The sequence below is a fragment of the Diaporthe amygdali genome, assembly GCF_026229845.1.
Source record: "Diaporthe amygdali strain CAA958 chromosome Unknown NODE_4_length_2575358_cov_65_588622, whole genome shotgun sequence".
In the NCBI taxonomy this organism is placed as follows: Eukaryota; Fungi; Ascomycota; class Sordariomycetes; order Diaporthales; family Diaporthaceae; genus Diaporthe; species Diaporthe amygdali.
Window position 1 is genome coordinate 1,957,115 of NW_026517024.1, and position 23,921 is coordinate 1,981,035.

The following is a 23,921-nucleotide window of genomic DNA, read 5'->3' on the forward strand; positions in this document are numbered from 1 at the left end:
GTCGCTTGCTGCCAACCCTGGGGATTCAGCCGCGCCACTTAATACCAGGTCCCTTTAGCTGCTCCTCAATGGTGGCTCGTTAATGGCGGATCGAAGAATGTCGTGTTCCGGGCAATCCTGGGTGATATCACGCCCAGGCTGCTGGCACATGTGCCGTAATAAAAGGCAAGGCCTGTCAGCACTACTGACTGCCTTTATTGAACAGTATTCGTATTAGCACTCGTCACCCGGTAGAATTCCGAGACGACGGGCTTAATGGCCATTAAGGGAAGGCATCAATGCAGCTTATGAAAGCTGCCAGCCAATGTCGGCCGCCGACCTTATCTCTCAAGGTTGCCAAGCTGGGCGGGAGGGCACCCTAAGAGCCCCCAATCCCACGCAACTCTCTCATGCAGGGGCAAACTCTAATCATTTTCCCGTTGCACCAGCGAAACATGCGGCTCAGGCTTTTGGTTGGTGTGGCGTGTGGCCTCTCAATCTCTCTCTCCCATACCGAGAAGGCATCGTTGGTCTGCGATTCGCAAGTCTGTCATGCACTCCAAAACCGTACCTCAAGGTTTAACTTCGGCCAGCACCCACAGACGGACAAGAACCTCGGGCTCGAGTTAGCCGTGGCCTCGGTGTCGTAATTCTGCACCAACTCCCGATGGCCCAGCCTCATCGCCGTGCTGGCAAAACGTAGCTCGTTGGAGAAAGCGTCGCTCATCCCGGCATCGCCGTGATATACCCTCCTTCTCCCATCTCGAGGCCTGCTCGTCTCGTCCCCCGTCATCCGGCACTGCTAAGCTTCTACAGCTCCGGCACCAAACACCAGTTCCTCCAAATTCTCTCGGCCTATCTTTCTCGGCCGGAGCCATGCCCTGTCACGGCTCACATTGGGCTCACGAGGGATTGGGGATTGGGCTGCTGCCAGGCGAATCGGTCGTCACCCAGGCACGTGTCTCAAGGCCGATGCAGGCCCATGCGTCACATCACATACCATTCCGTCCCATACGCACAAAGCTTCCGTAGAGATGACCGGTCCCCACGTTGCGCTCCGTCCCAGGAACCATCGAAATAGCAAACTCTCCCCAATTGCAGGATAATTAACCCGTCGGTGAAGAAGGCCTGCCCCACCTCGGAACGGCTTCCCTCGAAGCCATGCTCTCAATAGCCTCCCGCCAAGACGTTGCAGCCCGCTGGATGCCACCGAATCTTGCAAATAGCTCTCGGTGAATTTTTGCGTGCCACACAGACGTGAGGGCTTGTGCGTCTCGACGAGGGCGAAGGATCGTCGATCGCAAGGCAAGGAGACATTAGGTCAAAACTCCGACCTCGTGCTTCTAGAATGCGGCGGCGACGTGCAGCCTGCAGCGCGCTACACGATAGACTACGACGTAAAAATGTCCCGATGAGGAATTGCCGCAGGGCGATCCCCGGGGAAGCGCCGGATAGACAGCGCGAGGCAGAGATAAGGACATCGTGAGCTGCTTATTTCACTGACATAAGATTGATAAGAGTCGAAGGAGTGTTTGAATAGCATCGTCGGTATTGACGGCCATGATTGTGATCCAAGACAGGCAGCTATATCCTATGAAGCCGTCTTCCCAAATGACTTCTCCCCTTCCCAACTCCCGAAATAGTTATGTACAGTTTGCTATGAGTATTAAGTCAAGAAAGACATTTTTGTCTTGTATGATATATAGACACACTAGCCAAGCTGAGAAAGACATTAGACTAGACGAAGGACGAGCACTAAGTATGTCGTCGTCGGCATATATATGCGGCAAGTGGAATGCGCTTTGCTTTTTCGGTGGTCCAATCCCAGTTGTGAATAATCAAGAAACGCCGATGGTCTGCTCCGAGCCAGCATGACACAGGCTGTTTTCGGCTGACCTTGGTGGTGTTGATACAGTAATATTTACCCCTTTGATGGGGATGTAATCCGATCCGATGTAAATGCATCATGCAGAAGAAACGCATTCGCGAGATGTTTTACAGTCGTAGAGCCTCCATTCTATTAGTTGGTGATGGTGTTGAAGCGCTGTTGGAAGGCGTTGACCTTCTCGGCCTCGAGGAGCTTCTGTAGCTTCTTGGTCTCGCGGGCAGCTGTCTCCCGCTCCTCCTGGAGGGTCATGACCTCGATCTGCGCCGTGTTCATCCTACCCACGACTTCCTGCATCTCGAAGTCGGCAGTGACCAGAGACTTCTCGAGCTCGGCGACCCGAGCCTTCAGGGTCTCAACCTGAGAAGTGTCTTCCTCGTCGGTTCCGGAGCTGGATGGGCGGTTCCGAGAGCTCTTTCTGGAATGAGAACTGAGCATTCTGGGGAATCTGCCGCCAGAGTTTGGTGACAGGAGAGGCGACATGGGCGACTTCGGAGGGAACAGGCGGGGTGATCGCAGGCCAGAGTTGCTGTCGTGCAGTCGGTGCAGGTTGGCACTGGTTGACTCCCGCAGCTTGCCGAGCTCTTCCTCGTGGCGGTTGACACGCTCCTCGGCGGCAGTCTGAGCCGCAATGACCTGCTCCTCGAGGTTCCGCATGCGAATTTGCATGCTGGCAAGTCGCTCCTTGTTGGCTTTCTGGCCAGCCTCACCCCTAGCAACGGTCTCGGAGAGCCGGCTTCGTAGGTTGGCGTTGATGGCGAGTTGAGCGCGGACCTGCTGCGTGAGCTCCTCGACCCTGTTGGCCGAGTCCCTAAGTTGGTCCGCGAGATCCCGCTCGCCCTCCAAGTGGTCCTTTTCAGACTGTTGTAGTCTCTCGACTTGGTTTTGCAGTGCGGCCGATTCCTGGCGAGCGTCGTCGCGGTCGTGGATGGCAGATGAGAGCGATTGCTCAAGCCGCTCCATGGCGAGCCTGGTTCGCTCATCCTGTGAGGCACTCGTGCCGCCAATCTCGAGATCCTTGATCCTCTCAAGCGCGTCCTTGTAAGACTTCTGTAGATCTGCGTATGCCTTCTCAAGCGATGCCGATGTAGCTGGCAGCCCGGGGGCTCCTGTTGCCGAGTTGCTGCTGTAACGAGAGAAAGAGTCCGGAATCAGTATGTCCTTCTCATTCAGCAGTGCCCTCAGGGAGGTGATCTCTTCTTCCGCCCGGTCGAGGTCGCTCTTCAATCCTATAAGACCTTTCTCGACTTGCCACTTTTGCTCAATGGCTTCCTCAGCTCGCCGCCGCAGTGTGTTGACTTCTTCACGTAGGGTTGAGACCTCTCTATCGAAGCCGGCTTTCCTTGGCGATGCTGACAACAGCCGATCACGCTCGACTTCAAGCAGTTTGATCTTCTTTTCGTTCTCCTTGTTTTGAAAGTCTTGTCTGTCAAGCAGATTCTTCAGAGCGTTGTGCAGGGCGTCTCTCTGGGCCTCGACGTCCTTCAGCCGCTCGGATAAGACGTCTCTGGATTCGACGTGCCCGCCCTTAACGGTGTTGGATCTGGCGAGCCCGCCAGAATGGAGCCCAGACGGTGGACGGCTGAGCTTGAATGACTGGCCAGTGACGGAACTTGACCTCAACCGTGCGAGGGTGTCATGTTTCGCCTTCGAATCCTTGATATCCTGCAGTTCTTGCTGTAACTTTGTTGTCTCGTAAGCCAGCTTCTCGTTCTCGGTCTGCTGTGCTTCGAGACCTTCAACCCGTGCCCTCAATTGGGGCACAACCTCATCACGGAGGTTGTCTCGCTCCAGTGCAGCATTCTGAAGTTCGCCCTTGAGTGCGGTGAGCAGGTCCTCGAAGTTGTTTTTGACTTCACGCTCCTCAGAGAGCCTGCGGCGGAGATCCTCGCATGACTTTTCCAGCTCTCGGACCCTGGCGTCAGCATCCTTGCTGGTCATTTGCGCTGCATCGGCTTGCGATGCCTTCTCGGCAAGCTCCTTGATCTGTTGGTCGAGTGCGTTGCGGCGGCCCCTCTCCTCTTGAAGCTTGGTGGTGAGTTCAAGCCTGAGCTGTGCCTTTTCTTGCTCTGCTTTCCGCTGGATGCTCGAAATTTCATCTTTCGGATTCTCGAAGTCGCCGGACTTGGCCGTGCTGTAACCCGAGTCTGAGAAGTAATCACTGGTCCTCTTCCCAGGTGCTGATGGGTTGGCGATCTCTGATTGTAACCTGTCAACCAGGTCCTCTAGATCCATCTCGCGCCGAATGGACGAGGCCAATTCGGCGCTGATGGCTTTCAGCTCGTCCTCCATCTCCTCGATCTCGACAACCGGTGACACCAACGTATAGGAATTCGGTGGTGTGGGAAAATATGCCTCAACGTATCCGAGGGCGTTGCTCTCGAGAGCTTGTGCTTTGGTAGAATTTGGGTCCCGTGTCGACACTGGAGATTCATCGGAAAATGCGTGACGCTTCGGTGATACTGGCGATGGTATCGGAGAGTAGTCCTTGTTGGAGTGATCAGTGTTGGACGGCGACTGTGCAGCTCCCCATCCAAAGAAGTTGCTGAGTTTTGTTGCGCTAGCTGGTGACCTCGGAGGCGATTTCGGTAGTGGTTTGTTAAGGCTGGCGTGGCTGGCGTGACTTGATGCGCTGTCTGGTGGTCTGTCGATAGTCGGAGAGAGTGTATGTGGTTGACCGTCTGAGTTTGAATAATCAAGATCTAGTTGTGGGGGCATAGGTGTCCGAGCAAACAAAGACATGCTACCGCCTGTACTACGATGATTGGAATTGGGCGGTTCCGCGTTGGGCTGGTCTGGACCCTGACTGGCCGAAGTGACGTCTGAAGCACTTGTCGGATGCTTGGGCTGTATCAAATCGTCCGTTTGAGACGGTGCAGGGCTGACGTCTGGAATGTTTCGAACCTCCAGTGCGGCCGGCGTGATAGGCCCGGTCGGGGGTTGTGGCCACTTTCCCTGGAATCTAGCGCGTAAAACATTCCTGTCAGCCTGGGCGTTATTCTGGATTTAAAGGCATGGTGAACCTACTCTTCCTCGGACAGAGGTTCAAGGGGCGTGGGAAGAGAGGCTACGGGAGCAGGGCCCTCGGTTGGGCCCAAGTCATATAAGTCCGGGCTGTCAAGAGAGTAGTAACCAGAGTCGGGCTCCTCTGGCAGGTCACCGGACTTCATGTGGTAACTCTTAGATGAGAAACGAACGGCCAATGGCGAGGCCGTGGGACTTAGAGGCTTGCGCCGGATGGGCGACTGGCTCCCAAGAGAGGCAGCTAGACTCTGAGACCTGGTGCTCCTTGGACTATGAAGGGGCGTCGAAGCGCGTGGTGGCGGCGGTGGCAGGACGGCGGAAGAGACTGACTCGGGACGAGAAGAAGGGTGGACGGGTTGCCCATGTGACAAAGGGTGGACGAATTGTTCTGGTGGGTGGTTGACTGCTGTCGCCCGAGCTGGTGGACCAGATGAAGCGTCTAGTGTATCAGATGTCTGCGAAGGGGACGGGGCGTCCTCAAATCGGTAGTGGTCGTATGCGGCGCCAAGTCCGTTGTGTTCTGACGGTGCCATGGTCCGGTCCAGGTCCACCGGAGAGGGCTCGAGGGTCATGGCCTGTGACATGATGGATATACCAAAACCAAAGAGAAGGCAAAGGACAACTTTGGAGGTGCAATTGGCCCGGGACGGCAAATGATCACCGCGTGGACATGGCTTGTTCCTTGGGCGAGAGGCGGAGGAGACAGGGCGGATACGAGCAGCGAGCGCGCGCAACGTGACCAGAGCCGGGGAAATGGTTACGCGGTGGAGGACATGCAACATCAATCAAAGGAGCAGTCGCAAAAGTCGCAGTCGCGGCAGCAGTAGTAGCGAGGGCATCTGGAAGGAGGGAGACACGGATTTTGGTCGAATGGTACAGGGCGTTCCATTGAGGAAACAACAGCCGGCCAGAAAAAAGGGGCGGGTCGCGGTCGGAGGAGCCACATTTCGTGGGATCCAGGGGCGCGGCGGGGAACGATTGGCCGTGCTGCCATGTCGTGCTGCGGGCCGGGGGGGACAGGAGAAAGGCGGCGAGTCGCTTGCTGGCCGGATCCAGGATGGCGCAAATAAGCCGCAGCCGGGTCGCTTGATGAATGGCATATTAACTGCACGCAACTGGAAGACTGACAAAGCTGCCCATTTCTGCCAGTTCGATGCTTTTGCGCGCGTCTCTGGCCTCGCTCTGTGGAACTGTGTGGGTGTGCGACCAAATCGAGCCTAGGCGACACCCTCTCGCGCCGAGAACAGAGCACCAGCAGCAATGATTGGACTGGTGTTTTGGTGGAGGCGACAAGGACCAGGATATGAGCCATCCATCCATCCATCTGATGGTTGGCTTGTGCCGATGATTGTAAATTATGCCGTGGCGTACCTTGCAGAGCCGGACCCTTCTTTTGGATGTTGAATTACCGCTTTCGATGCTGCCGGGTGTGTGCGCAATTTTACTTCGCGATGACTGCGACGCTGCCACTGCCATTTAATCTCAGGGGCCGATGATCTCGATACGAACGGGCCTTATCTCCCTTGGTAATTGGATGATCAGTTAGTGTGGGAGATGCAGATCCCATCATCCTTCGGCAGTGCTGGCGAAGGCCCATCACAATCGTGAGGGCGTGGTCGTCGACAGACCGCGAGCACCAACATCACGTTGCGAGTGCCTGGCCGTGGAAAACAGACTGAGAGACCTATTAACGACATGGTCGCATGTCTCTCCCGAGCTGGGAATTGACACGACGCCGGCCTTCCCCAGCCTGGTCCACGATTGATCAGACCAAGCCAGATTAGATCAGATCAGATCAGATCAAAACGGGCGAGTTTCGAGGTCGAGATGGAGGCTATGCATCGTGTCGGTCGCACCGAGACTCGCCGGCCGATGCGACAGTCGATGAGCTGACAGTCAATGTATTGAGGTTCGTAGTTATCACTGGACTCGAGGCCATTGTCGTTGCACTCTGTTGCTCCTCTGTTCTGCACAGTCAGACAGGCAGTCGCAAAGTGTTTCGTGGGTGCAAGATGAGACTTGGGGGCGGCCGAGCGGCCAACGCGGGGGACCCCAAGCCAAGGGATCGTCAGGGGCCGTGCTGCGTGCATCGGCTACTTTTCCTAGTTGGTGCTTCCACTACTGGTAGCGACACTGACACTGACACTGACACTGACAAATGGCCTTGATGACTACACGACTGGTCTGGTCTGCTAACGAGACTGCTAGACTAGGCTGGGCGAATTATTGCAATGCAGTCTGCCACAGTACACAGGGCAACATGGAAAGCGACTCATGGATCATCACCACAGCAGAGCAACGCCAACGCAGGTCTGGACCGCTACATCTACACTCGCCCAGCACGCAGGCTGACAACCCAAGGACCTTCCCTGCCAGCATGGCTTCTTCCTCCTTCTACTCAGCCCTACACATAGCACCTAATCTACTGCCTCTCACCCTCGGCCCGGTCGCACCAATCTGGCAGGGAACCGCGAGCCCTCGCAGGGAACATGACATCTTGTGCACGCCCAGAATGTGCAGCCTGCAATCGCGTTGAGTTTCTTAGCCATTAACCGACAAAACGTCTCATCTTTTGCTAAACGAGCCGGACTACCCGCCGGTTGATCGACGTTCATGCGGTCCGAAGTCAGTCCAGGACCAGGGCCGTTGCGCGTAACTGTTCCTGAGTCGGTGGATGGCGGCTATTCTTGTATCCCTCGTGTCTGAGGCCATGTACGCGGCGTCTTGGCCAATATATTGACAGTCTATGCCCAAGTGGGCAAAGTTGTCCACACATATCCGAGATTATTTACAATGCTTCCCGACGTTGAGGCTCTGCGGCGGTCGATCAACATCCAGGGTCCGAACTCTCCTCGCTCTCATCCTTATATTGCGTAAGCTTTCAATCCGGGAACATCTCAATCCGAGCTAGGAATCTGGCGGCGAGGATCAAACTCTTCTTTGATCGAACCCTCAGATTCATTATGGTCAAACGCATGATGGGTGTCATCTCCATCGCATGCTACTGCGGCTATTAGATGCGAAGAGGAAAGGTCGGTCTCGCAAGCGCTTGACATCCTGATTCTATCAAGCTTCCTTTCCGATATGGCTGGTCTCGGTTGAGCACGTCCTTCATATGATGATGCATTCCCTCGCATGTGTTATCTCGAAATTGTCATATTTGCCGCGGACTACTCCACTGCCTAGCTGCTTAACGCGGACAGCCTTGCAACTGTCGAGAACACAGCCACATTTGGGACAGCCCTGCTTATGACTACACATTCAAACGCAGACACAAGGCTCAAGCAGCTTCTTTGCTAGTATTCTGACGGCCAGCGATGACTGCGTTTCTATCAGGAAAAGCTGTGGCAATGATGTTGCTCTTTAATCAGACTTGTCAGACAAGCACGAAGATCACCCAGGTAGGCACAACAAGCGCAAGCATGCCAGCCATCAAGAGATAGCAGAGCCTCAAGAATCCAAGGTACATTCGTTCACCTTATGGATAGTACGGGTCGAATCTATCTGAAGGCCTACGAGCGTAGAGCAAGGCATCCTCTTCGAACTTTAAATTGAAACTAATTAGCACTATCGAGTCGCCAAATTTCTCTTTAGAACCTCAATTTCGACGAACGACCCTCCTTGCTCAACTATACACACCGAAGTGGCTGGTATCGCTTTCTGGCCATTGGAGTCTCAATTTTGTGGCACTGAATATCGCAATCGGCTCCCTCTCGGTCTGCCTTCTCATTCCTCTAGAGCATTATGAATGGCGTGCCAGAGACACGACTGTCGGCATCTGCCAGCTGCTGAGGTTTACACTGAGGACAAACTTAGGAACGATTGCAGCTCGAAAAAGTGGAATTGTAACATTGTATGAGTACTTGCGTCGTGGGCTCTGGCCGAATTACACTGCGGAACTCTCCGTCGAGGCGAGAGATGGCTGGGCCAGTTGCGGACAGCTCCTGTGTTTCTGATCAGAAATCTTAGATAGAGACTAGTTCCCGACCTTGCAGCGCTGAAGACAAGCGATTAACACTCTCCACAGGACAAGCATCAAAAACGTATACAGGGCTGAGGCAGTGAATAAATGTGCGAAACTTGAACTCTGTTGTGATGCCAAGTCCTGCGCGGGACTGCGAAGACGGGCAGCGATGAATAAAAATGTTGGAGGGAGGGGGCAGTGTTTGATTCCACATAACACATCGGTTGTCTCAAACAATCTGCGTGGAACGGATTTTGTGCGTAATTAGTCGGCGAACACTCGGTGCGTGGACTTGAGTATCGAGGTGTACACAGGTCGGTCCGACGATTTCGTTGGACGGCCCGGGCCGGTGACACCTGCACTAATGCAGTGTGTATTCTACGAGTCCATAGCATATATTTAGACGACGGCTTGGGGTCTTCGGTGCTAAGTGCGTGACTACCCTCACCTAGCTTGGTCATTATCGTACTTACATCGTACCTGAAGGAGACTACGACGGCCTTCCAGAGCCAGAGTGCAAAATTGCACATCGATTGCTTCAGTCGAAGAGAAAGGCGCACGTGGGCAGCTGCATGAAGGTGTTGTACTACTATCCCGACCGGAATCCTGTTACCTGGATTTGTTCTTACCCTGGGCGAACCGCTGATGATCGCTGAGGGTCTATCTGTCTAAATCGGGGAGAGGATTTCGCCGGTCACGGAATGGTCCGCGGCGATGTCACGGAAGGGCCGCGGAGACATACTGAGCTCCGGTCTTAGCCCGTAGCATATGCCGAATTGAACACGGCTTCGCGAGTCGGCTATACCAGACTTGCACAGTGCCACAGAGACATGTAAAAGAGATAAGAGGGCAGTTTGCGAGGGCCGTGGCAGTTCTGTGGGTGGATCGTTCATTGAGTTTAAAATGGTAGCCAGACTCGGACTGCATCGTGGCCGAATGGCCGGCCGTGAAGTGAAACGCCCAACGCTGTTTGCTCTCGACGTGGAGACCACTTCAGCCGCTTGCAATTGACGACATCCGATACTTAGATTGATAATCCAGTATGTGACAGTCTCACTTGAGTTATCCTAGACACTGCGATTTAAGACAGATGCGACTTTTCACATGGCCCTTCAGGTTATGCAAAGGAGTGGCTGTGACTCATCGATTTTGTTCCCTTGTATTCCCCAATGCTACGGCATGTTGCCAGATTGTAGTATTGAAGTAATTCAGCTAGTCCGAAAGCTGATATTTTTGAGGGAAAAAATTGTGAAGGCCAAAGCTTCAATCATACTACTGCTTTTGTCATTCACCAATTGTAGAGCTTTTTCCAGGTTAAATGGCACCCAAGTCTCTTACTCTGCAGGCATTGCGGCCTACAAAGTATGATGCATGAAATGTTGTTGATCAAATAGAGTACTTAGACATTGCATTGGCCCCACGTTAGCACGACATCTAAACAATAATCATCAAATTTGTGGCGGTACTGGAATTGCCCGCCTGAACCTAAAGCCGTGGATGGGAGTCGGAGCTCGGACAGTGTTGGAACCCGACTTTGGACGTTGGGGTGGACGTCATGAAAATAGTTCTTTTTAAGAAGGCATCGCTTTGATCACAGGGAGAGTATTTCCAGTGATACAAGCTGTGGCAATTCGACAAACTTGACACCAACATATCAACATCGCATGTCGCATTTCAAGACCTTATCGTCTCTTGCTCCGAAACATGGCTCAGGAATTATTCAAGAAGTACGCCCAAGAACGAGACAAACGCAACAGGCCAGAGGGTCTGGCTCAATATATCGATGTCCGATCCAAAGAGATCAAAGACCTCGCGAAAGACCCGTGGGTGGACTATGCGTCTCCCAGTGTCAAGAACCCTCCGCTCAAACACGGAAGCAGCATCAAGTTCTTAATCTGTGGCGGAGGGCACAGCGGAATTCTTTATGCATACCGCTTGATCGAGGCTGGGTTCAGCAGCAAGGACATTGTTATCGTTGACATCGCCGGTGGATTTGGTGGCACCTGGTATTGGAATCGCTATCCTGGTCTCATGTGCGACGTCGAAGGCTTCGTTTACCTCCCGCTACTGGAAGAGACTGGCTATATCCCCAAGCATAAGTACTCTTATGGCGAGGAGATTCGGGGCCAGTCAGAGCGCATTGCGGCCAAATGGGGCCTGCAGGGCCAATTCTGCACCAAGATCGACTGTCAGACCTGGGACGAACACAGGCATCAATGGGTCGTCAAGATGACCCGCACCCTCGGGAAGGGTGTAAAACACGAAGATTTAACGGTATATGCTGACTTCGTTGTTGGTGCTGGCGGGGTCCTGTCCATCCCTAAGATCCCTAAGCTCACAGGCTGGCCGGAGTTCCGCGCAAAGAAGCATGCATTCCACACGTCCCGCTGGGACTATGCCTACACCGGCGGTACCCAAGAGAAGCCTGACATGATTCATCTCAAGAGCAAACGTGTTGCTCTGATCGGGACTGGTGCAACGGCCGTCCAGGCTGTTCCCGAGCTGGCTAAATGGGCAGAGCACCTTTATGTGGTCCAGAGAACGCCCTCCTATTGCGGCTTACGTGGACAGGTAGAAGTGACACCTGAGCTCTGGTCCACGATCGCAAATGGGCCAGGGTGGCAGGACCGCCGTAGGCTCAATTTCAATTCATTTGTCACCAACAATCCTGAGCCGGTCGATCTGGTTGACGACGGACGCACGTACCAGGCGTTTCCGGAACAATTGGCTCCAGCAGCAAGATCGTCTCCCCGAATGAGATCGGAGAGCACATCGAAGAGCTTCTCAGAACCGACAGCGTAGCTACGGAGGAGCTCCGAGCGAGGATATCACGGGAGGTGAAAGACCAAGAGACCGCTGAGAAATTGAAGCCTTGGTACGGTACTTGGTGCAAGCGACCAACTTTTCACGACGACTACCTGCCGACTTTTAATCGCGAGAATGTCACCTTGATCGACACCAACGGCAAGGGACTCGAGCGCCTCACGGAAAACGGTATTGTCTTTGATGGAGTTGAGTACGAAGTAGATTGTCTTGTACTAGCCACCGGCTTCGTCGTTGGAGGCTCGAACGACCCATCTCAGAGAGTCGACGCGCCAATAATAGGGCGTAATGAAATATCCATGACGACCAAGTGGGAGGAACCTGGCTCTACCACAGCCTTCGGGGTGTTTTTGCCGGGCTTTCCAAACTTTGCTGCCACTTTCTATCGTGGCGGCGGATTTTCGTACAACTTATCGTCAGTCTACGATGTTTTTGCTCGCCTCTTTGCGCATGTTATGGCGACAGCACACAGCCAGGCGAGCTTCAATCAGAAGTTGGTGATTGATGTCTCGGAGCAGGCTCTGGGTCGCTGGGCAGGAGAAGTGGCAAAAAGAGCTGCCTGGTTCACTCCACTCAGTATCTGCACGCCTGGCTATTACACTTCTGAGGGAACAATGTTCAGCAAGGAGGCATCCGCCAAAGCTGATATTGACAAAGAGAGCTTTTCCAAAGCAAGACAGGCACTATGGGGCTCTGGCCCTGTCGACTATCAACTTACAATAGAGAAGTACATGGCAAAGGAAGGTAGTGTCCTAGAGGACTTTGTTGTTGAAATGATCTAAGTTTGATCTTTTTCACAATACTCACACTTTGGAGTAATTGTTAATCATGATATCTAGTCGTTTCATCCATTGTATTCAATGAGAGATGGCAAAGGAGGACTGTGAAAATTAGGGAAGGATCCCATGGAAATTCACTACTACGTCGTTCTCAGAACCTAGTGAAACGCTCACCAATTGTAACCTACGCTCACTATAGCATGGCAAGGCATCGATCTCCTATACATTATTCAGCAATGTGACAAACAATAATGTGAAAGATTGGATGTCCGCCTTAAATTAGCCACTGGGTTAAAAATCAACCCTTCAAGTTTGGGAGTATACCTGTTCAGATACTCAGCTGAAGCGGCTATTGCACCTCAAAAACGTTGACTTGGAAGTTATGAACAGCAACAAAAAATATTGCATATTTCATTATGTGAAGAGACACTTTGTTGCAACCAGGCTGGGAAGCATGGTGGTCTTCAGTTCATGCAGATTAGAGCTTATTGTAAAGGGTTTAACCCTATGCTTGGACGCTGTATACCCAATTTAGCCCCGGAAAGCTACATGAATGGACGACGTCAGAGCGGTGATTGCATCACCTTCGTCAACACCAGCCTCGCACAAGCACGTCATGATTCTTTTCTCTTTACTTTTCACCACTGTGAATGAAGATCCCTCGTTAGCGTCAGCCAGCAGCTGATGGCCCTCTACTTCTATACTGCGACATAATATTACGAGTTCTCTTGTGCCACCTCACCACGCACCCTGGCACTCAGTACTCAGTCGTCATGGCATCCTCAAGGCGGCATATCATGGGCCAGGTGAAAAGCACTCTGCAGATTGGCAGTGACTACAGTGTGAGACCCGCTGGACTGTCATGGAGAAGCAACACCTTCTTCATCGTATCGACGGTGGCCGTGGGATTGTTCACAGACTTGTTTCTATATGGCCTCATCGTCCCCATCCTCCCCTACATGCTGCAGGACCGGGTCGGCCTTCCGGATGACCAGGTTCAGTCAAACGTCGACGGGTTGCTGGCTGCGTACGCGGGAGCTTCCGTGCTGTTTAGTCCCGTTGCCGGGTATATCGCGGACAAGACCTCTACTAGGCAGGCGCCTTTTCTTTTGGGCCTGCTTGCACTTATGCTTGCAACACTTCTGCTATTTCTCGGTTCCAACATGCCAGTCTTAGTCGTGGCAAGACTGCTCCAAGGCATAAGTGGTGGTTTCGTCTGGACAATAGGGCTGGCCCTCTGTTTAGAGACAGTGGGGCCTGAGAACCTTGGCAAGACGATTGGCTCGGTAAGCTTCGCCACGAGATGAGAGATAGACAAGACTCTAAACAGAGACAGATATTCTCTTTCATTTCGGTTGGCAATTTGCTGGCACCTCTGCTCGGTGGCGTTCTATACGAGAAAACTGGTTACGTCGGTGTCTTTGGTATTGGCCTGGCTGTATTAGCTGTTGACTTTATCATGCGAGTCCTAGTGATCGAGAAAAAGGTCGCTAGGCGGTACGACGCAGCAGGTCCGCAGTCTGTGGGCGACCTCGAAGCTATTGAGAGCAATAACCAGGAAGGCGATGAACCAGAACATGCGAATAGCGAGCAAGGCGAGGAGGAGCCCCTTCTTGGTAAAAAGGAAAACGATCTCTTCAAATTGTCGAAAGATCAGCCCGCGATCGCACAGAAGATCACCATTCTGCCATGTATGACGGATCCGAGGCTTCTCACAGCTCTCCTCGTCGCATTTGTCCAAGCACTACTGCTAGGCAGCTTTGATGCTACGGTCCCCACGACAGCGAAGGAGCTTTTCGGCTTTGACTCGCTCAAAGGCGGACTGCTTTTCCTTCCCCTTGGAGCCTTCGACCTTATCATTGGGCCCCTTGCTGGTTGGTTTGTCGACCGTTATGGGACAAAGCCCTGTGCAGTCATCGGCTACAGCTACCTCGTGCCCGTGCTCATCCTGCTCCGCCTGCCTCAACCGGGTGGCAAGGATCAGATACTGTTGTTTGGGGGTTTACTTGCGCTCTGTGGGATCGGGCTAGCCATTATTGGTGCGCCATCTATTGTCGAAGCAGGATCCGTCGTACAGAAATATTATGAGGCCAACCCTGACTTTTTCGGCGATCAAGGGCCGTACGCACAACTATATGGCCTGAATTCGATGGTTTTCAGTCTCGGACTGGCAGTTGGCCCTCTACTGGCAGGAGAGCTTAAACAGGTACTTGGTTATGGCAACATGAATGTTGTGCTAGCCTCGATCAGCTTGGCGACGGCTGTGTTATGTTTTGTGTGGATCGGAGGAAAGCCAAAATTTCTCACAGGCCTCGTGTAACGGTGCTAGCTTAGACGCGAATCAAGGTGACCTTCTTTCCAGCGGGAATTGCAAGCAGGGTTAAGGAAAGCGATGTTTGTCATCTTCAACAAAAAAGTTTTTCTAAATTCATCCATCTTCCACAACAGCCACGACTAGATAAGGACGATGGGTGGACACGTCTGCACTTTTAAAGACTCCCAGCATCCTTCCACCGTTGAAAAGGCAACTCCAGAACACAAGACGCCCGACCCAACGCATCTTACACTATGCGGCGGACAGGTTCAAAATTCATGCCTATCTGTAACTGCAGATGGAGCTAGGGCTGTTTGTTCTTTGAGGAGAAAAGAAAGGACGGAAAGAAAAACAGGAATCACCGCAGACAAAATTCGCAGTCTTGATCCATGGCAAAGGCTCTTGCGGGTCTCCAAGCACTTGGGATGTAGCGGTGTGCTTTTCTTCGCCTCCAAATTCACCGGATCTACGAAAACAACCTGGCTGCCTGGCCACGCGCTGGGCTGATTCTTCAATGTTAATTGAGCAAGCGCATACATAGACTAGCACAGCCACAGATCTTCTTTCTGCCTGGACGTTAGACGGTAGCTGACGCATATGAGCGGGGTTGCTTACTTACCCCAATCACCACCTTTTGCCCCTTTCTGGATACTGTCAATTACTATGAATCCACCTTCTTTCTGAACTGACCCACAAGACAGCCTGGTCGGCGAGGTGTAACTGATGAGAAAGTGACACCGGAAGGAAGATTATCAGCCTTTGCCTTAGCATCCATTTCTCAATAATACTAGACGCCAGCAATCACATACCTATGGAGGTCTCAGAGCCTGAGATAGACAGGAAATTGGAAGACTAAGGAAGAATGGCGTACAACCATGGGGAGGAAGATGGCGATGACATCGTTGAGATACATGTGGGAGAGGCCACCCAGATATCCACCTCCATGTCTCCTGCATGCCAGGTATGTCACGACCTGATGCAGATGTTTGCGGCCAGCAGAGAAAGACCACCTGCCACAACTGAAATCGTTCTTGGGTCTTTCGAAGAAGCGATATCCACCAAGTGCCAACGGCACAAGCCACTAGTTGAGCGATTTGTGGAATACTGTCAACGGCCAGGACATTGGAGAACGCAGTCGGACGACTTGGGAATGCTGTTCACAGGTGAACAGCCTGAAATAGCCGCGTCAGTGTCTAAACTGGGCTCTGTTTTGAGTCTTGTGCTCGCAAATAAGTCGCCTTTAAGTACCGACCCCATCCGAAAAGGGCGCATAGTCGACCCTATGTACATGGACCTCGACATGCTCAAACACTGGAAGGACGAGTGCTTGACGTCACACGGCAAGAGGTGTCAGAACCCAATGAAGATCTGGCGTACTCATCCTGCTTGGCTTGTGGACGTCAAAAAAATGTGCGTCGTGCCCGGCGACAACTCGACTGTTGGCTCATCTTCCTTTGTGGCGCTAAGCTACCGTTGGGGATCAAAGCCCAGTGTTGGTGTCGTCCCCGAGTCTATGCTAGACCTGCAGCGGCCTGGTATACTTGATGACGACCAAGCCAGCGGCTGGGTATCCCAACTGATGCCGCCCATGGTTCGACATGCCATGTACCTCACGTCTGTCCTTGGTGAGCGCTATCTATGGGTCGACTCCCTCTGCATCGTCCACGGCGGTAGCACCACTGCCGAGCAGCTTAGTCTTATGAGTGCCTTCTACGCCAGCGCAACGGTGGTCATCATCGCCACGGATGGTGACGCGCAGGACGGCATTGCGGGACTCAAGGGCATCCCCAAATCACTTCCTCGAGATGCTCAGCAGTGGCTCATTCCATTTGGCGATGATGAAACCATCGTCGCACGAAGCAGCTCCCCGTTCACACTCATCCAGGGCGGACCATACTACGCACGTGGATGGACTTTCCAGGAATACAAGATGGCAAGCCGCAAGATTTTCCTCAAAGACGGTCTGGCACACTGGGAGTGTCAGCGTAGCCTGTGGCACGAAGATCTTGTCCAAGGAGTGGAGCTGAAAAAGTATATCGAGCCGCGGCTCCGCGAGATCTTGGCTGGATTCCCCGGGCTCGATGGTCTGGCCAACTTGATCGGAAATTACAACAATCTGAAGCTCCGTTACGAAGAGGATGCGCTGCCTGGGATTACGGGCCTTCTATCGGTACTAAGCAGGTCGTTTACCGGTGGCTTCTTGTATGGCATTCCGGAGACCTTTTTCGATCGGGCCCTTGGATGGCGGCCAGTTTGGCCCCACACAAACCTCACACGACGCAAAACCTCAGATCGGCCAAGTCACCTGAAATTTGGAGCGGATTTGCCCTCCTGGTCATGGGTCGGGTGGCAAGGTCTCGTCACTTTAGGTGAAGAAGCTGTCCGGGTCAATCACCGGATGTCAGCTATTAGCGAGACGTTCCCGATCACGCTGTGGTCCACTGGAGACTCCCCCACGACTCCTCCGCATGCCCGTCGTCCAATACGGTCGGGTTGGTACGAACAGAGAAGCGGCTGGAAGAAAAGCGCTGCGGATCTCGCCTCGCCGCTGCCAAGAGGCTGGACCCGGCACGAGGTTAAGATGGGAACTACCTCGACGTTTAGGGATGAACCTCTTCTATGGCCAGAAGGGTGCGGAGGATATGTGTACAAGCACGAAAACCTGCCTGATGACGACTACGGTCCCACGGACACGTTCTTCTACCCCTTCCCAGTCCCGGAAATTACAGAGACAACTCCGCCTGACATGCCTGAGCAGACGGCGTATCTGTTCTGTACGACTCAGCGAGCCCGTCTCTGGACACGTGGAGACAAAAATGTCGATCATAGGTTTTTCGATGCTGATTCAAGTCTTTCCATAAGTATGCATAACGCGACTGGTGACGCGGCCGGCAAGCTCCAGCTGCACGATCACGATCAGCTGAAGCGACTTGTAGACGCATCCGCGGGCACTGATCTGGGAGCACAGGTCGAAATTGTGGCGATCAATCGTGTGTGGACGTGTGGAAATAGTTTTAACGAGAAAGAGGAGAGACGTTGTCTCCCTCAGTGGACCCTAGACGAATACACTGTCTTGTGGATAGAGTGGGAAGGAGGTGTCGCCTATCGCAGCGCCGTAGGCTGGATCGAGAGGTCCAAATGGGAGCAACTTGATCTCGAGGAGGTGGATTTAGTTATGGGGTAATATCTGGACGCCTTAAGAGAATAGAGGTTGTGACTCATGACGTGAAACGAAGAATTATAACATTACAGACGGCTCAGCTATACCTCTGTACGACCCTTGAATTTCTGCTTGATATCGTATGTACGACTTATACAAGGTAGCACAATGCGACTCACAATGGACCGAGATTTAGTGCATCTAATTAAGATTAAGAGAGCATAAATTAAAGTCAAAAGCAGTCCCTGTGCAGCGGCCTCGAAAAGCTCGCCTCGAAGAAACAACACATAAAGAATGAGAAGTAATACCCCAAATACTAGTATTGCCGGATTGAACACTCCCTGTGTGGTCGAGGCCTGCGAGAACCATTTGCAGCTCCTCAGTAATGGGAAGTCAGTGGGTTGCTCGCCTTGGGAGAAAATCCTTGGAATAAGCATGGCAGACTGTAGAAAGGCCATACCACTCGGATATGAACTTAAATAGCATTACTCAGCTCGGCGCTGCTTTCTTTGTTGCTACAACGCGCATCTACTCACTCGAATTCTTTTAGCTTAACCATCTATGGGTCAGCCATATCTTGCCCAACCTTGCCTTTTTATTCTCTCTATTGATATGTTGGTCATGTAAACCAGTACACATGATCTCATCAGGGCCCCAAGTGTGGGAGATGATGGCATAGCGGGCAGGAGAGCGCTTTTCAGTTTGAAGGTTATTGTCAGGTCACACAAGGTGGGGCAGAAGGAGCTCGAGGATATCGTCACAAATGTTATGAATTGTAGCTAAGTAGTAAGCGGTCGCTTAACGCTGCAGTTGAGTGGTCGGCTTAGATTAGTGCGCACTGTGGTGTCGCTGTTATGAAGTGGCATACAAGCATGGGAACAAAAGGAATTCTAGCTTCCCAGTGGCCTATTTAAAATATACTACTTGGATCCTAAAGGAGCCTCAGCTTGCTGTAGGTTAAGCCCGAGCGTGCAGCAGTGCCATCATGAGGTGAGCCTGAGCTTGAGAGATACGCTTTCCTGGTTTGTGGTTTAGTGGAGCCGCGTGCACCATGAGGCTCCGGAGCCACGCTTGGAATCTTGCAGCCTGTTGCGAAGACAAAGCTGACCACCATGTGCACGCAAGGAACTCTGTGGCGATTCAACTTTTGCACTTGGGTTGATGATATTGCATGTCATTCGTATGGGGTGGCAGCAGGCTGTGATCCGCATACTACTAAATTTAATCAAAAAGTCACTAGCAACAATTTTGTGCTACCCACCTTGCATACATGAGGCTTGCTGCCATGGAGCTAATCGCTTTCTGTAACTAAAAGGATGAGACTATGTATGACTCTGCTTCCCAATAAGTAGAGGCGCTTTACGGTCTTGGGGGCTGTCCTACTTGGCTTGGAGGTACCTTGCGTCTAATTTGCCCAGGCTTTATTGCCATGTCCTTGCCCCCCATTGGAGCTCGCCAACTGCTAGCTTGAAGGTCTTTCGATTGTATTTACCTTGAGAGCTTTACAGGCTATGTTTGGACATGAATAATAATACGAAATATGTACTAGCGCAATCAACGGGACGTGTGGGAGAAAAGAAGCGTCTGCCGCGTCTATATTCGCTTCGCATTTCCACCACTTTTCTTGCATTCCCCTGCAGCTGACTGCCAAGGACATTTATACGCTCGTGTGTCCCACCTTTGGAGAGCCTTAGAATCTGTTTTCAATTATTGAATTATCGTTTCATTCACTAAAGATGTACCATTGGTCTTGGCCTGCCGAAATCCTAAACGGCCCTGCTGCTGTCTCGCCAGATGGCACTTACAACTTTGACCTGCCCCCGCCCCACAATACAGCGGGTTACGCTTTCGTCGCCGTCTGCGTTACGCTCACGACAGTGGGAGCCCTGCTGCGCGCATATGCGCGAGTGCGGGTCACTAAAAAGGTGCATCTCGAAGATTGTGCGTAATAAACCGCTTTTGTCGTCCTATATCGCAATACTGATCTAGCAACATTGAGTTCAGACCTAGCGCTCTTTGCCATCGTAAGTTGCAAGGCCTGATTCCACACCACCAGTCTCTAAAGCTTACAAATACGCAGATACCTTACTTTACCTTCGTATGGGCTATCATAAAGTACATTCAGGATGGTGGCCTTTTTGTTCACCAGTGGAACATTAGAGCTGGGAACATGCTTGATCTTGCTGTGGTACGTTTGGTCACGTTCTTCCGGACACTTTCTCTTCCTAACGTGTTGCTACACAGTATTTATTTGCGATCACCCTCGTCGACCCAGTCTACGTAATGCCCGCTAAAGCTGCCATCTTGTGGGAATGGAAACGCATCTTCGTGCCACGCGGTACTCGCAACAGATTCTACTGGATGGCCTGGTTTCTTCTGCTACTAAATACCTTCTTCTACTTCATCGTCAGCTTTCTGGTTATTTTTGCCTACAAACCAGTTGAAAAGACTTGGAACATCTTGCTTCCCGGTCACGCCATTGTCAACCGGAAAGACATCGACGTTGTGGGGGCAGCATTTAATCTCGTCATGGATCTCTCGATGTTCATAATTCCACAGCCTGTCATCTGGTCCCTACAAATGACAAAGTCACGCAAGATTGGCCTCTCCTGCATGTTCTCCCTCGGTCTATTGTTCGTATCTTTGCCCTGCCTGTCTAGCTAAAACATCAAACATACTAACAAAGTACGCTTGTCAGGTCAATGGCCTGCGCAGGCGGCCGTCTCTACGCAACTATCCACACTGAGTACCCTTATCCAGAGGTCAAAGACACCTCATACACGGTCTCGCATCTCTTGTTGTGGTTTCTCGCTGAAATAACGTCCATCAACCTCGTCATGTTCGCGCCGTCCGTGCCGCGCGCCTTTGCCGATAACACATTTCTCGGCCGGCTCCTGGCCTCGTTGCGGTCCTGGACGAGTGTGCTATCATCCAAGAGCCGTACCGCCGTCTCCAAGACATGGCCGCCTACAATTGGGAACGCTCCCAGCAGCCGCGTGCACCGTCTTGCGGACGAGGACGGTCAGGCCATGGGTCTGGCCGACATGCGGCTCATGAAGGCGGCGCAAAACGGCTACGTAGATACTATGAGCACTGACTTTTCACACGCGACCACCATCACGAGAACAATTGAGGTTGAACTAGAGGAGGATAACCGATCCAAGATATCATCGGATCCGACCCAACAGCGTCAGCACCCGTGGATGGACGTGTGATTCACGATGTACTTCAAATTTCTGGGCATCAATCAACGCATACTCATGCCAATAGCAAAGAACGAGGCAAGACTGAAGATGTAATTTGTTTTAGAATACTTGTGGGCTCTTGGCAATTGCCTCAGAAACATCGCAGATGAGACAGCTTGCTCACGCAAAGATACACGCAATCGTAGTGCAATTGAAAGGAAATAATTCATCCAATAAATTTCAGCTCCTCTTCGTAGCATACCGCTCAGGTTATATGGCTCTCCAAACGCTATTGTAGACATTGTTCGACATCAGAGTAGGTGCGATATATAGGGGCTGCGACCACAGTGACATTGATCACTTATTAATTTCTGCCCAGATGCTTTGAACAAGATATTGACTTGTCTGGTTAGTCTCTGGGTGGGCTATGACTTTATCACCATCAGTCCCGGAATTGTGGTGGCTCAACATCTTGGGAATGTCCAGGTGAGGCTCGAACAATATTCGGGATTCAATGTTGTCATTAATCGAAACCTAGCCAGATGTATCCATATCTCCAGAGTTTACATCAGCTACGTTACTATGCTGGGCTCTCCAGCTGACTGCAGTACTTCCAAACATTCTTCAAAACGAGAAGGTAGACTTCTGACCAATTCAGCTAACGGACGTCGCCCACAAGTGAAACTCTCGCATAATGTGTGCCAAGGGCAGGATCAACGGCCCATGACTGAGAGACGCAGGTGATATTGCTTACGCTGACCATCCTTTTTCACGTTCACAGGCAGGATCCGCATTCCTCCAACTCCGCATTCCTTGGCTGTGTTACACGAGAGTGCTTGGAGGTAGATGCTGTGGACGATCAGCCTGTTAGCCCATCCTTGAGTCTTCTTTCTTTTCAGAGACATACTATCACGTCGTCAACTAGCGTTGGCTGCCAAAGACCTGTCACCTTTTTGGTTTTTGTATGGGCTTACGGTTTCACTTTCACTGCCTGCTTTGCCTGAGTCTCGCCCATGCCCAGACTTGTCTCGATCCTGATGCCAAGACCAGTATTCCAGAAAGAGTGGGGTCGACTGCAAAGGAGGCTGCAAAGCCTTGAGGCTGTGTCACACGGAGGCCGTGTACTGACTTCGGCCCCATACCCTCATCACCCCGCTTCCTATTGCATATTTCCATTCTGCTCGTGCAATACCACGTGTAACATCATAGCTTCCATCCAGCGTGAATTACCTCGTTATCAATCTACATCTTCATTCGATTGTGTCTTACAATCCTCTCGTGTCCTACTGAGTGAGACCTCGGACTTATATGCCCTGGAGACAATCCTACCACTGTTTGTTTCAGATTTTACATTCAGGCTGCGCATCGTAGGAACACATTTCCAGGGATACTGTCTCGAGGCTGCATGACCCTTGCACAGTGTAAAGTGGACGCAGCCTAATGCAGAAAACAATGTCTTGCTTGTCCGACAGGCTTACTAACGTGTGCCTGCAGCTGCTCCTCCACATCATGCCTACTTTTCTGAATTTCAAGACTTCGTGGTTGTGCGTTCTTCGCAGGAAATTTGCCTGGCAGACTTGCCCCTGATTCCGAGGTTTGAAATTTTGAACATTCACCTAGGGAACTCAACTGGGGTAGGACGAATACCAGCATACATAAATAAACGACCCACGCGACACAGAAACAGGAAGTCTCGCCTAAAAGATGGCAACCATCACCGAGCACGAGGTCTCCTACTCAGATGGCGAAAAGAAAATACACTACCTTGCCGCCGGCCCATCTGCCGGCCCCCTTATCATCTTCCTTCACGGCTGGCCAGCCATCGCTCTGACGTGGAAGCACCAGTTGCAGGCCTTTGCCTCTCTTGGATTTTACGTGATTGCACCCGACATGCCTGGCTGGGGTAGATCCACTGCCCGCCACGTCACTACTGACTACACCCAAGAGGCCCTCGTCGAGGGGATGCTGGCCCTGCTTTCCGCTACCGGGCGCTCTGCTGCTGTCTGGGTAGCACACGACTGGGGCTCCGGCGTGGCATCCTCACTAGCGGCGCACCATCCCACGGTGATCCGGGCGCTCGTGCTTCTCAGTGTGCCATATAAGTCGATCGAGCTGGGTCTGGACCATCTGGTCTCCTTCGTCGACCGTACAATTTACCCAAAAGATGACTATCCCTACGGGCAGTGGGACTACATGGCCAGCTATGAGGAGGATTTTGAAAAGTGCATCGCCGAGTTTGAGGCCAATGTGCCTGGTCTTTGCAAGCTGGCCTACTCGCGCCCACCGCCTGAAGGATACTCCGCTGCAGACGCCTTCAAGCCAACCTTCACTGCCAGCACTCGTAAGAATGGTGGGTTATTTGGTGGACACCCTGCGCCCCCGGCCGAGACGCTCCCAGCGCCGCTGCTAGAGGGTGAGGTGTTTGATACCTTTGTGCAGGCTACCCAGGAGACAGGCCTATGGGCGGCATCAGCATATTACATTAATCACAAGGCCAATGCGGATTACAACAATCGAGCCCCAAACGGTGGCAGGCTAGGCAAAGACAAGCCGGTCCTATTCGTACACGCCAGATTCGACTTTGTATGTGCCACGCTCACGACCCGGGTGGCGGAGCCGATGCGCGAGGCGTGCGAGAATCTGACCGAGGTGGCGATCGGGGCGGGGCATAACGTGCACTTTGAAAAGCCCGAGGAGGTCAACGCTGCAGTGGCGAGGTTCCTCATAGAGGAGACTAAGGACTTCTGGCCTGGATATTCGGACTTGGACTATCGCAAGTGGAAGGCTTGAAGGAGACCAAAACAACAT

At 52.3% G+C, this 23,921-nt stretch overlaps 7 protein-coding genes across 7 annotated transcripts; 5 read left to right on the forward strand and 2 right to left on the reverse strand.

The window, feature by feature from the left end:
* Nucleotides 1-1,999: 1,999 nt before the first annotated feature.
* Nucleotides 2,000-5,472, reverse strand: J7T55_008790 (uncharacterized protein; the record flags this gene model as incomplete). Its single annotated transcript, XM_053139144.1, has 2 exons — nt 2,000-4,826; nt 4,892-5,472. 2 exons carry the CDS (start codon nt 5,470-5,472, stop codon nt 2,000-2,002), a joined length of 3,408 nt encoding a protein of 1,135 aa, XP_052998063.1.
* Nucleotides 5,473-10,556: 5,084 nt separating this feature from the next.
* Nucleotides 10,557-12,457, forward strand: J7T55_008791 (cyclohexanone 1-2-monooxygenase; the record flags this gene model as incomplete). Its single annotated transcript, XM_053139145.1, has 2 exons — nt 10,557-11,415; nt 11,562-12,457. The coding sequence occupies 2 exons, from the start codon at nt 10,557-10,559 to the stop codon at nt 12,455-12,457; spliced, it is 1,755 nt and encodes a 584-aa protein (XP_052998064.1).
* A 770-nt stretch (nt 12,458-13,227) lies between these two features.
* J7T55_008792 (membrane transporter) lies at nt 13,228-14,774 on the forward strand (the record flags this gene model as incomplete). The annotated part of the gene is made up of 2 exons (XM_053139146.1): nt 13,228-13,740; nt 13,791-14,774. 2 exons carry the CDS (start codon nt 13,228-13,230, stop codon nt 14,772-14,774), a joined length of 1,497 nt encoding a protein of 498 aa, XP_052998065.1.
* Nucleotides 14,775-15,630: 856 nt separating this feature from the next.
* J7T55_008793 (uncharacterized protein) lies at nt 15,631-17,952 on the forward strand (the record flags this gene model as incomplete). The annotated part of the gene is made up of 1 exon (XM_053139147.1): nt 15,631-17,952. One exon carries the CDS (start codon nt 15,631-15,633, stop codon nt 17,950-17,952), a length of 2,322 nt encoding a protein of 773 aa, XP_052998066.1.
* Nucleotides 17,953-19,664: 1,712 nt separating this feature from the next.
* J7T55_008794 (uncharacterized protein) lies at nt 19,665-21,143 on the forward strand (the record flags this gene model as incomplete). Its single annotated transcript, XM_053139149.1, has 5 exons — nt 19,665-19,869; nt 19,933-19,952; nt 20,009-20,116; nt 20,173-20,561; nt 20,627-21,143. The coding sequence occupies 5 exons, from the start codon at nt 19,665-19,667 to the stop codon at nt 21,141-21,143; spliced, it is 1,239 nt and encodes a 412-aa protein (XP_052998067.1).
* A 683-nt stretch (nt 21,144-21,826) lies between these two features.
* On the reverse strand, nt 21,827-22,289 carry J7T55_008795 (uncharacterized protein; the record flags this gene model as incomplete). Its single annotated transcript, XM_053139150.1, has 3 exons — nt 21,827-21,962; nt 22,088-22,147; nt 22,243-22,289. 3 exons carry the CDS (start codon nt 22,287-22,289, stop codon nt 21,827-21,829), a joined length of 243 nt encoding a protein of 80 aa, XP_052998068.1.
* Nucleotides 22,290-22,817: 528 nt separating this feature from the next.
* J7T55_008796 (epoxide hydrolase) lies at nt 22,818-23,903 on the forward strand (the record flags this gene model as incomplete). The annotated part of the gene is made up of 1 exon (XM_053139151.1): nt 22,818-23,903. The coding sequence occupies one exon, from the start codon at nt 22,818-22,820 to the stop codon at nt 23,901-23,903; it is 1,086 nt and encodes a 361-aa protein (XP_052998069.1).
* Between the last annotated feature and the right edge of the window lie 18 nt (nt 23,904-23,921).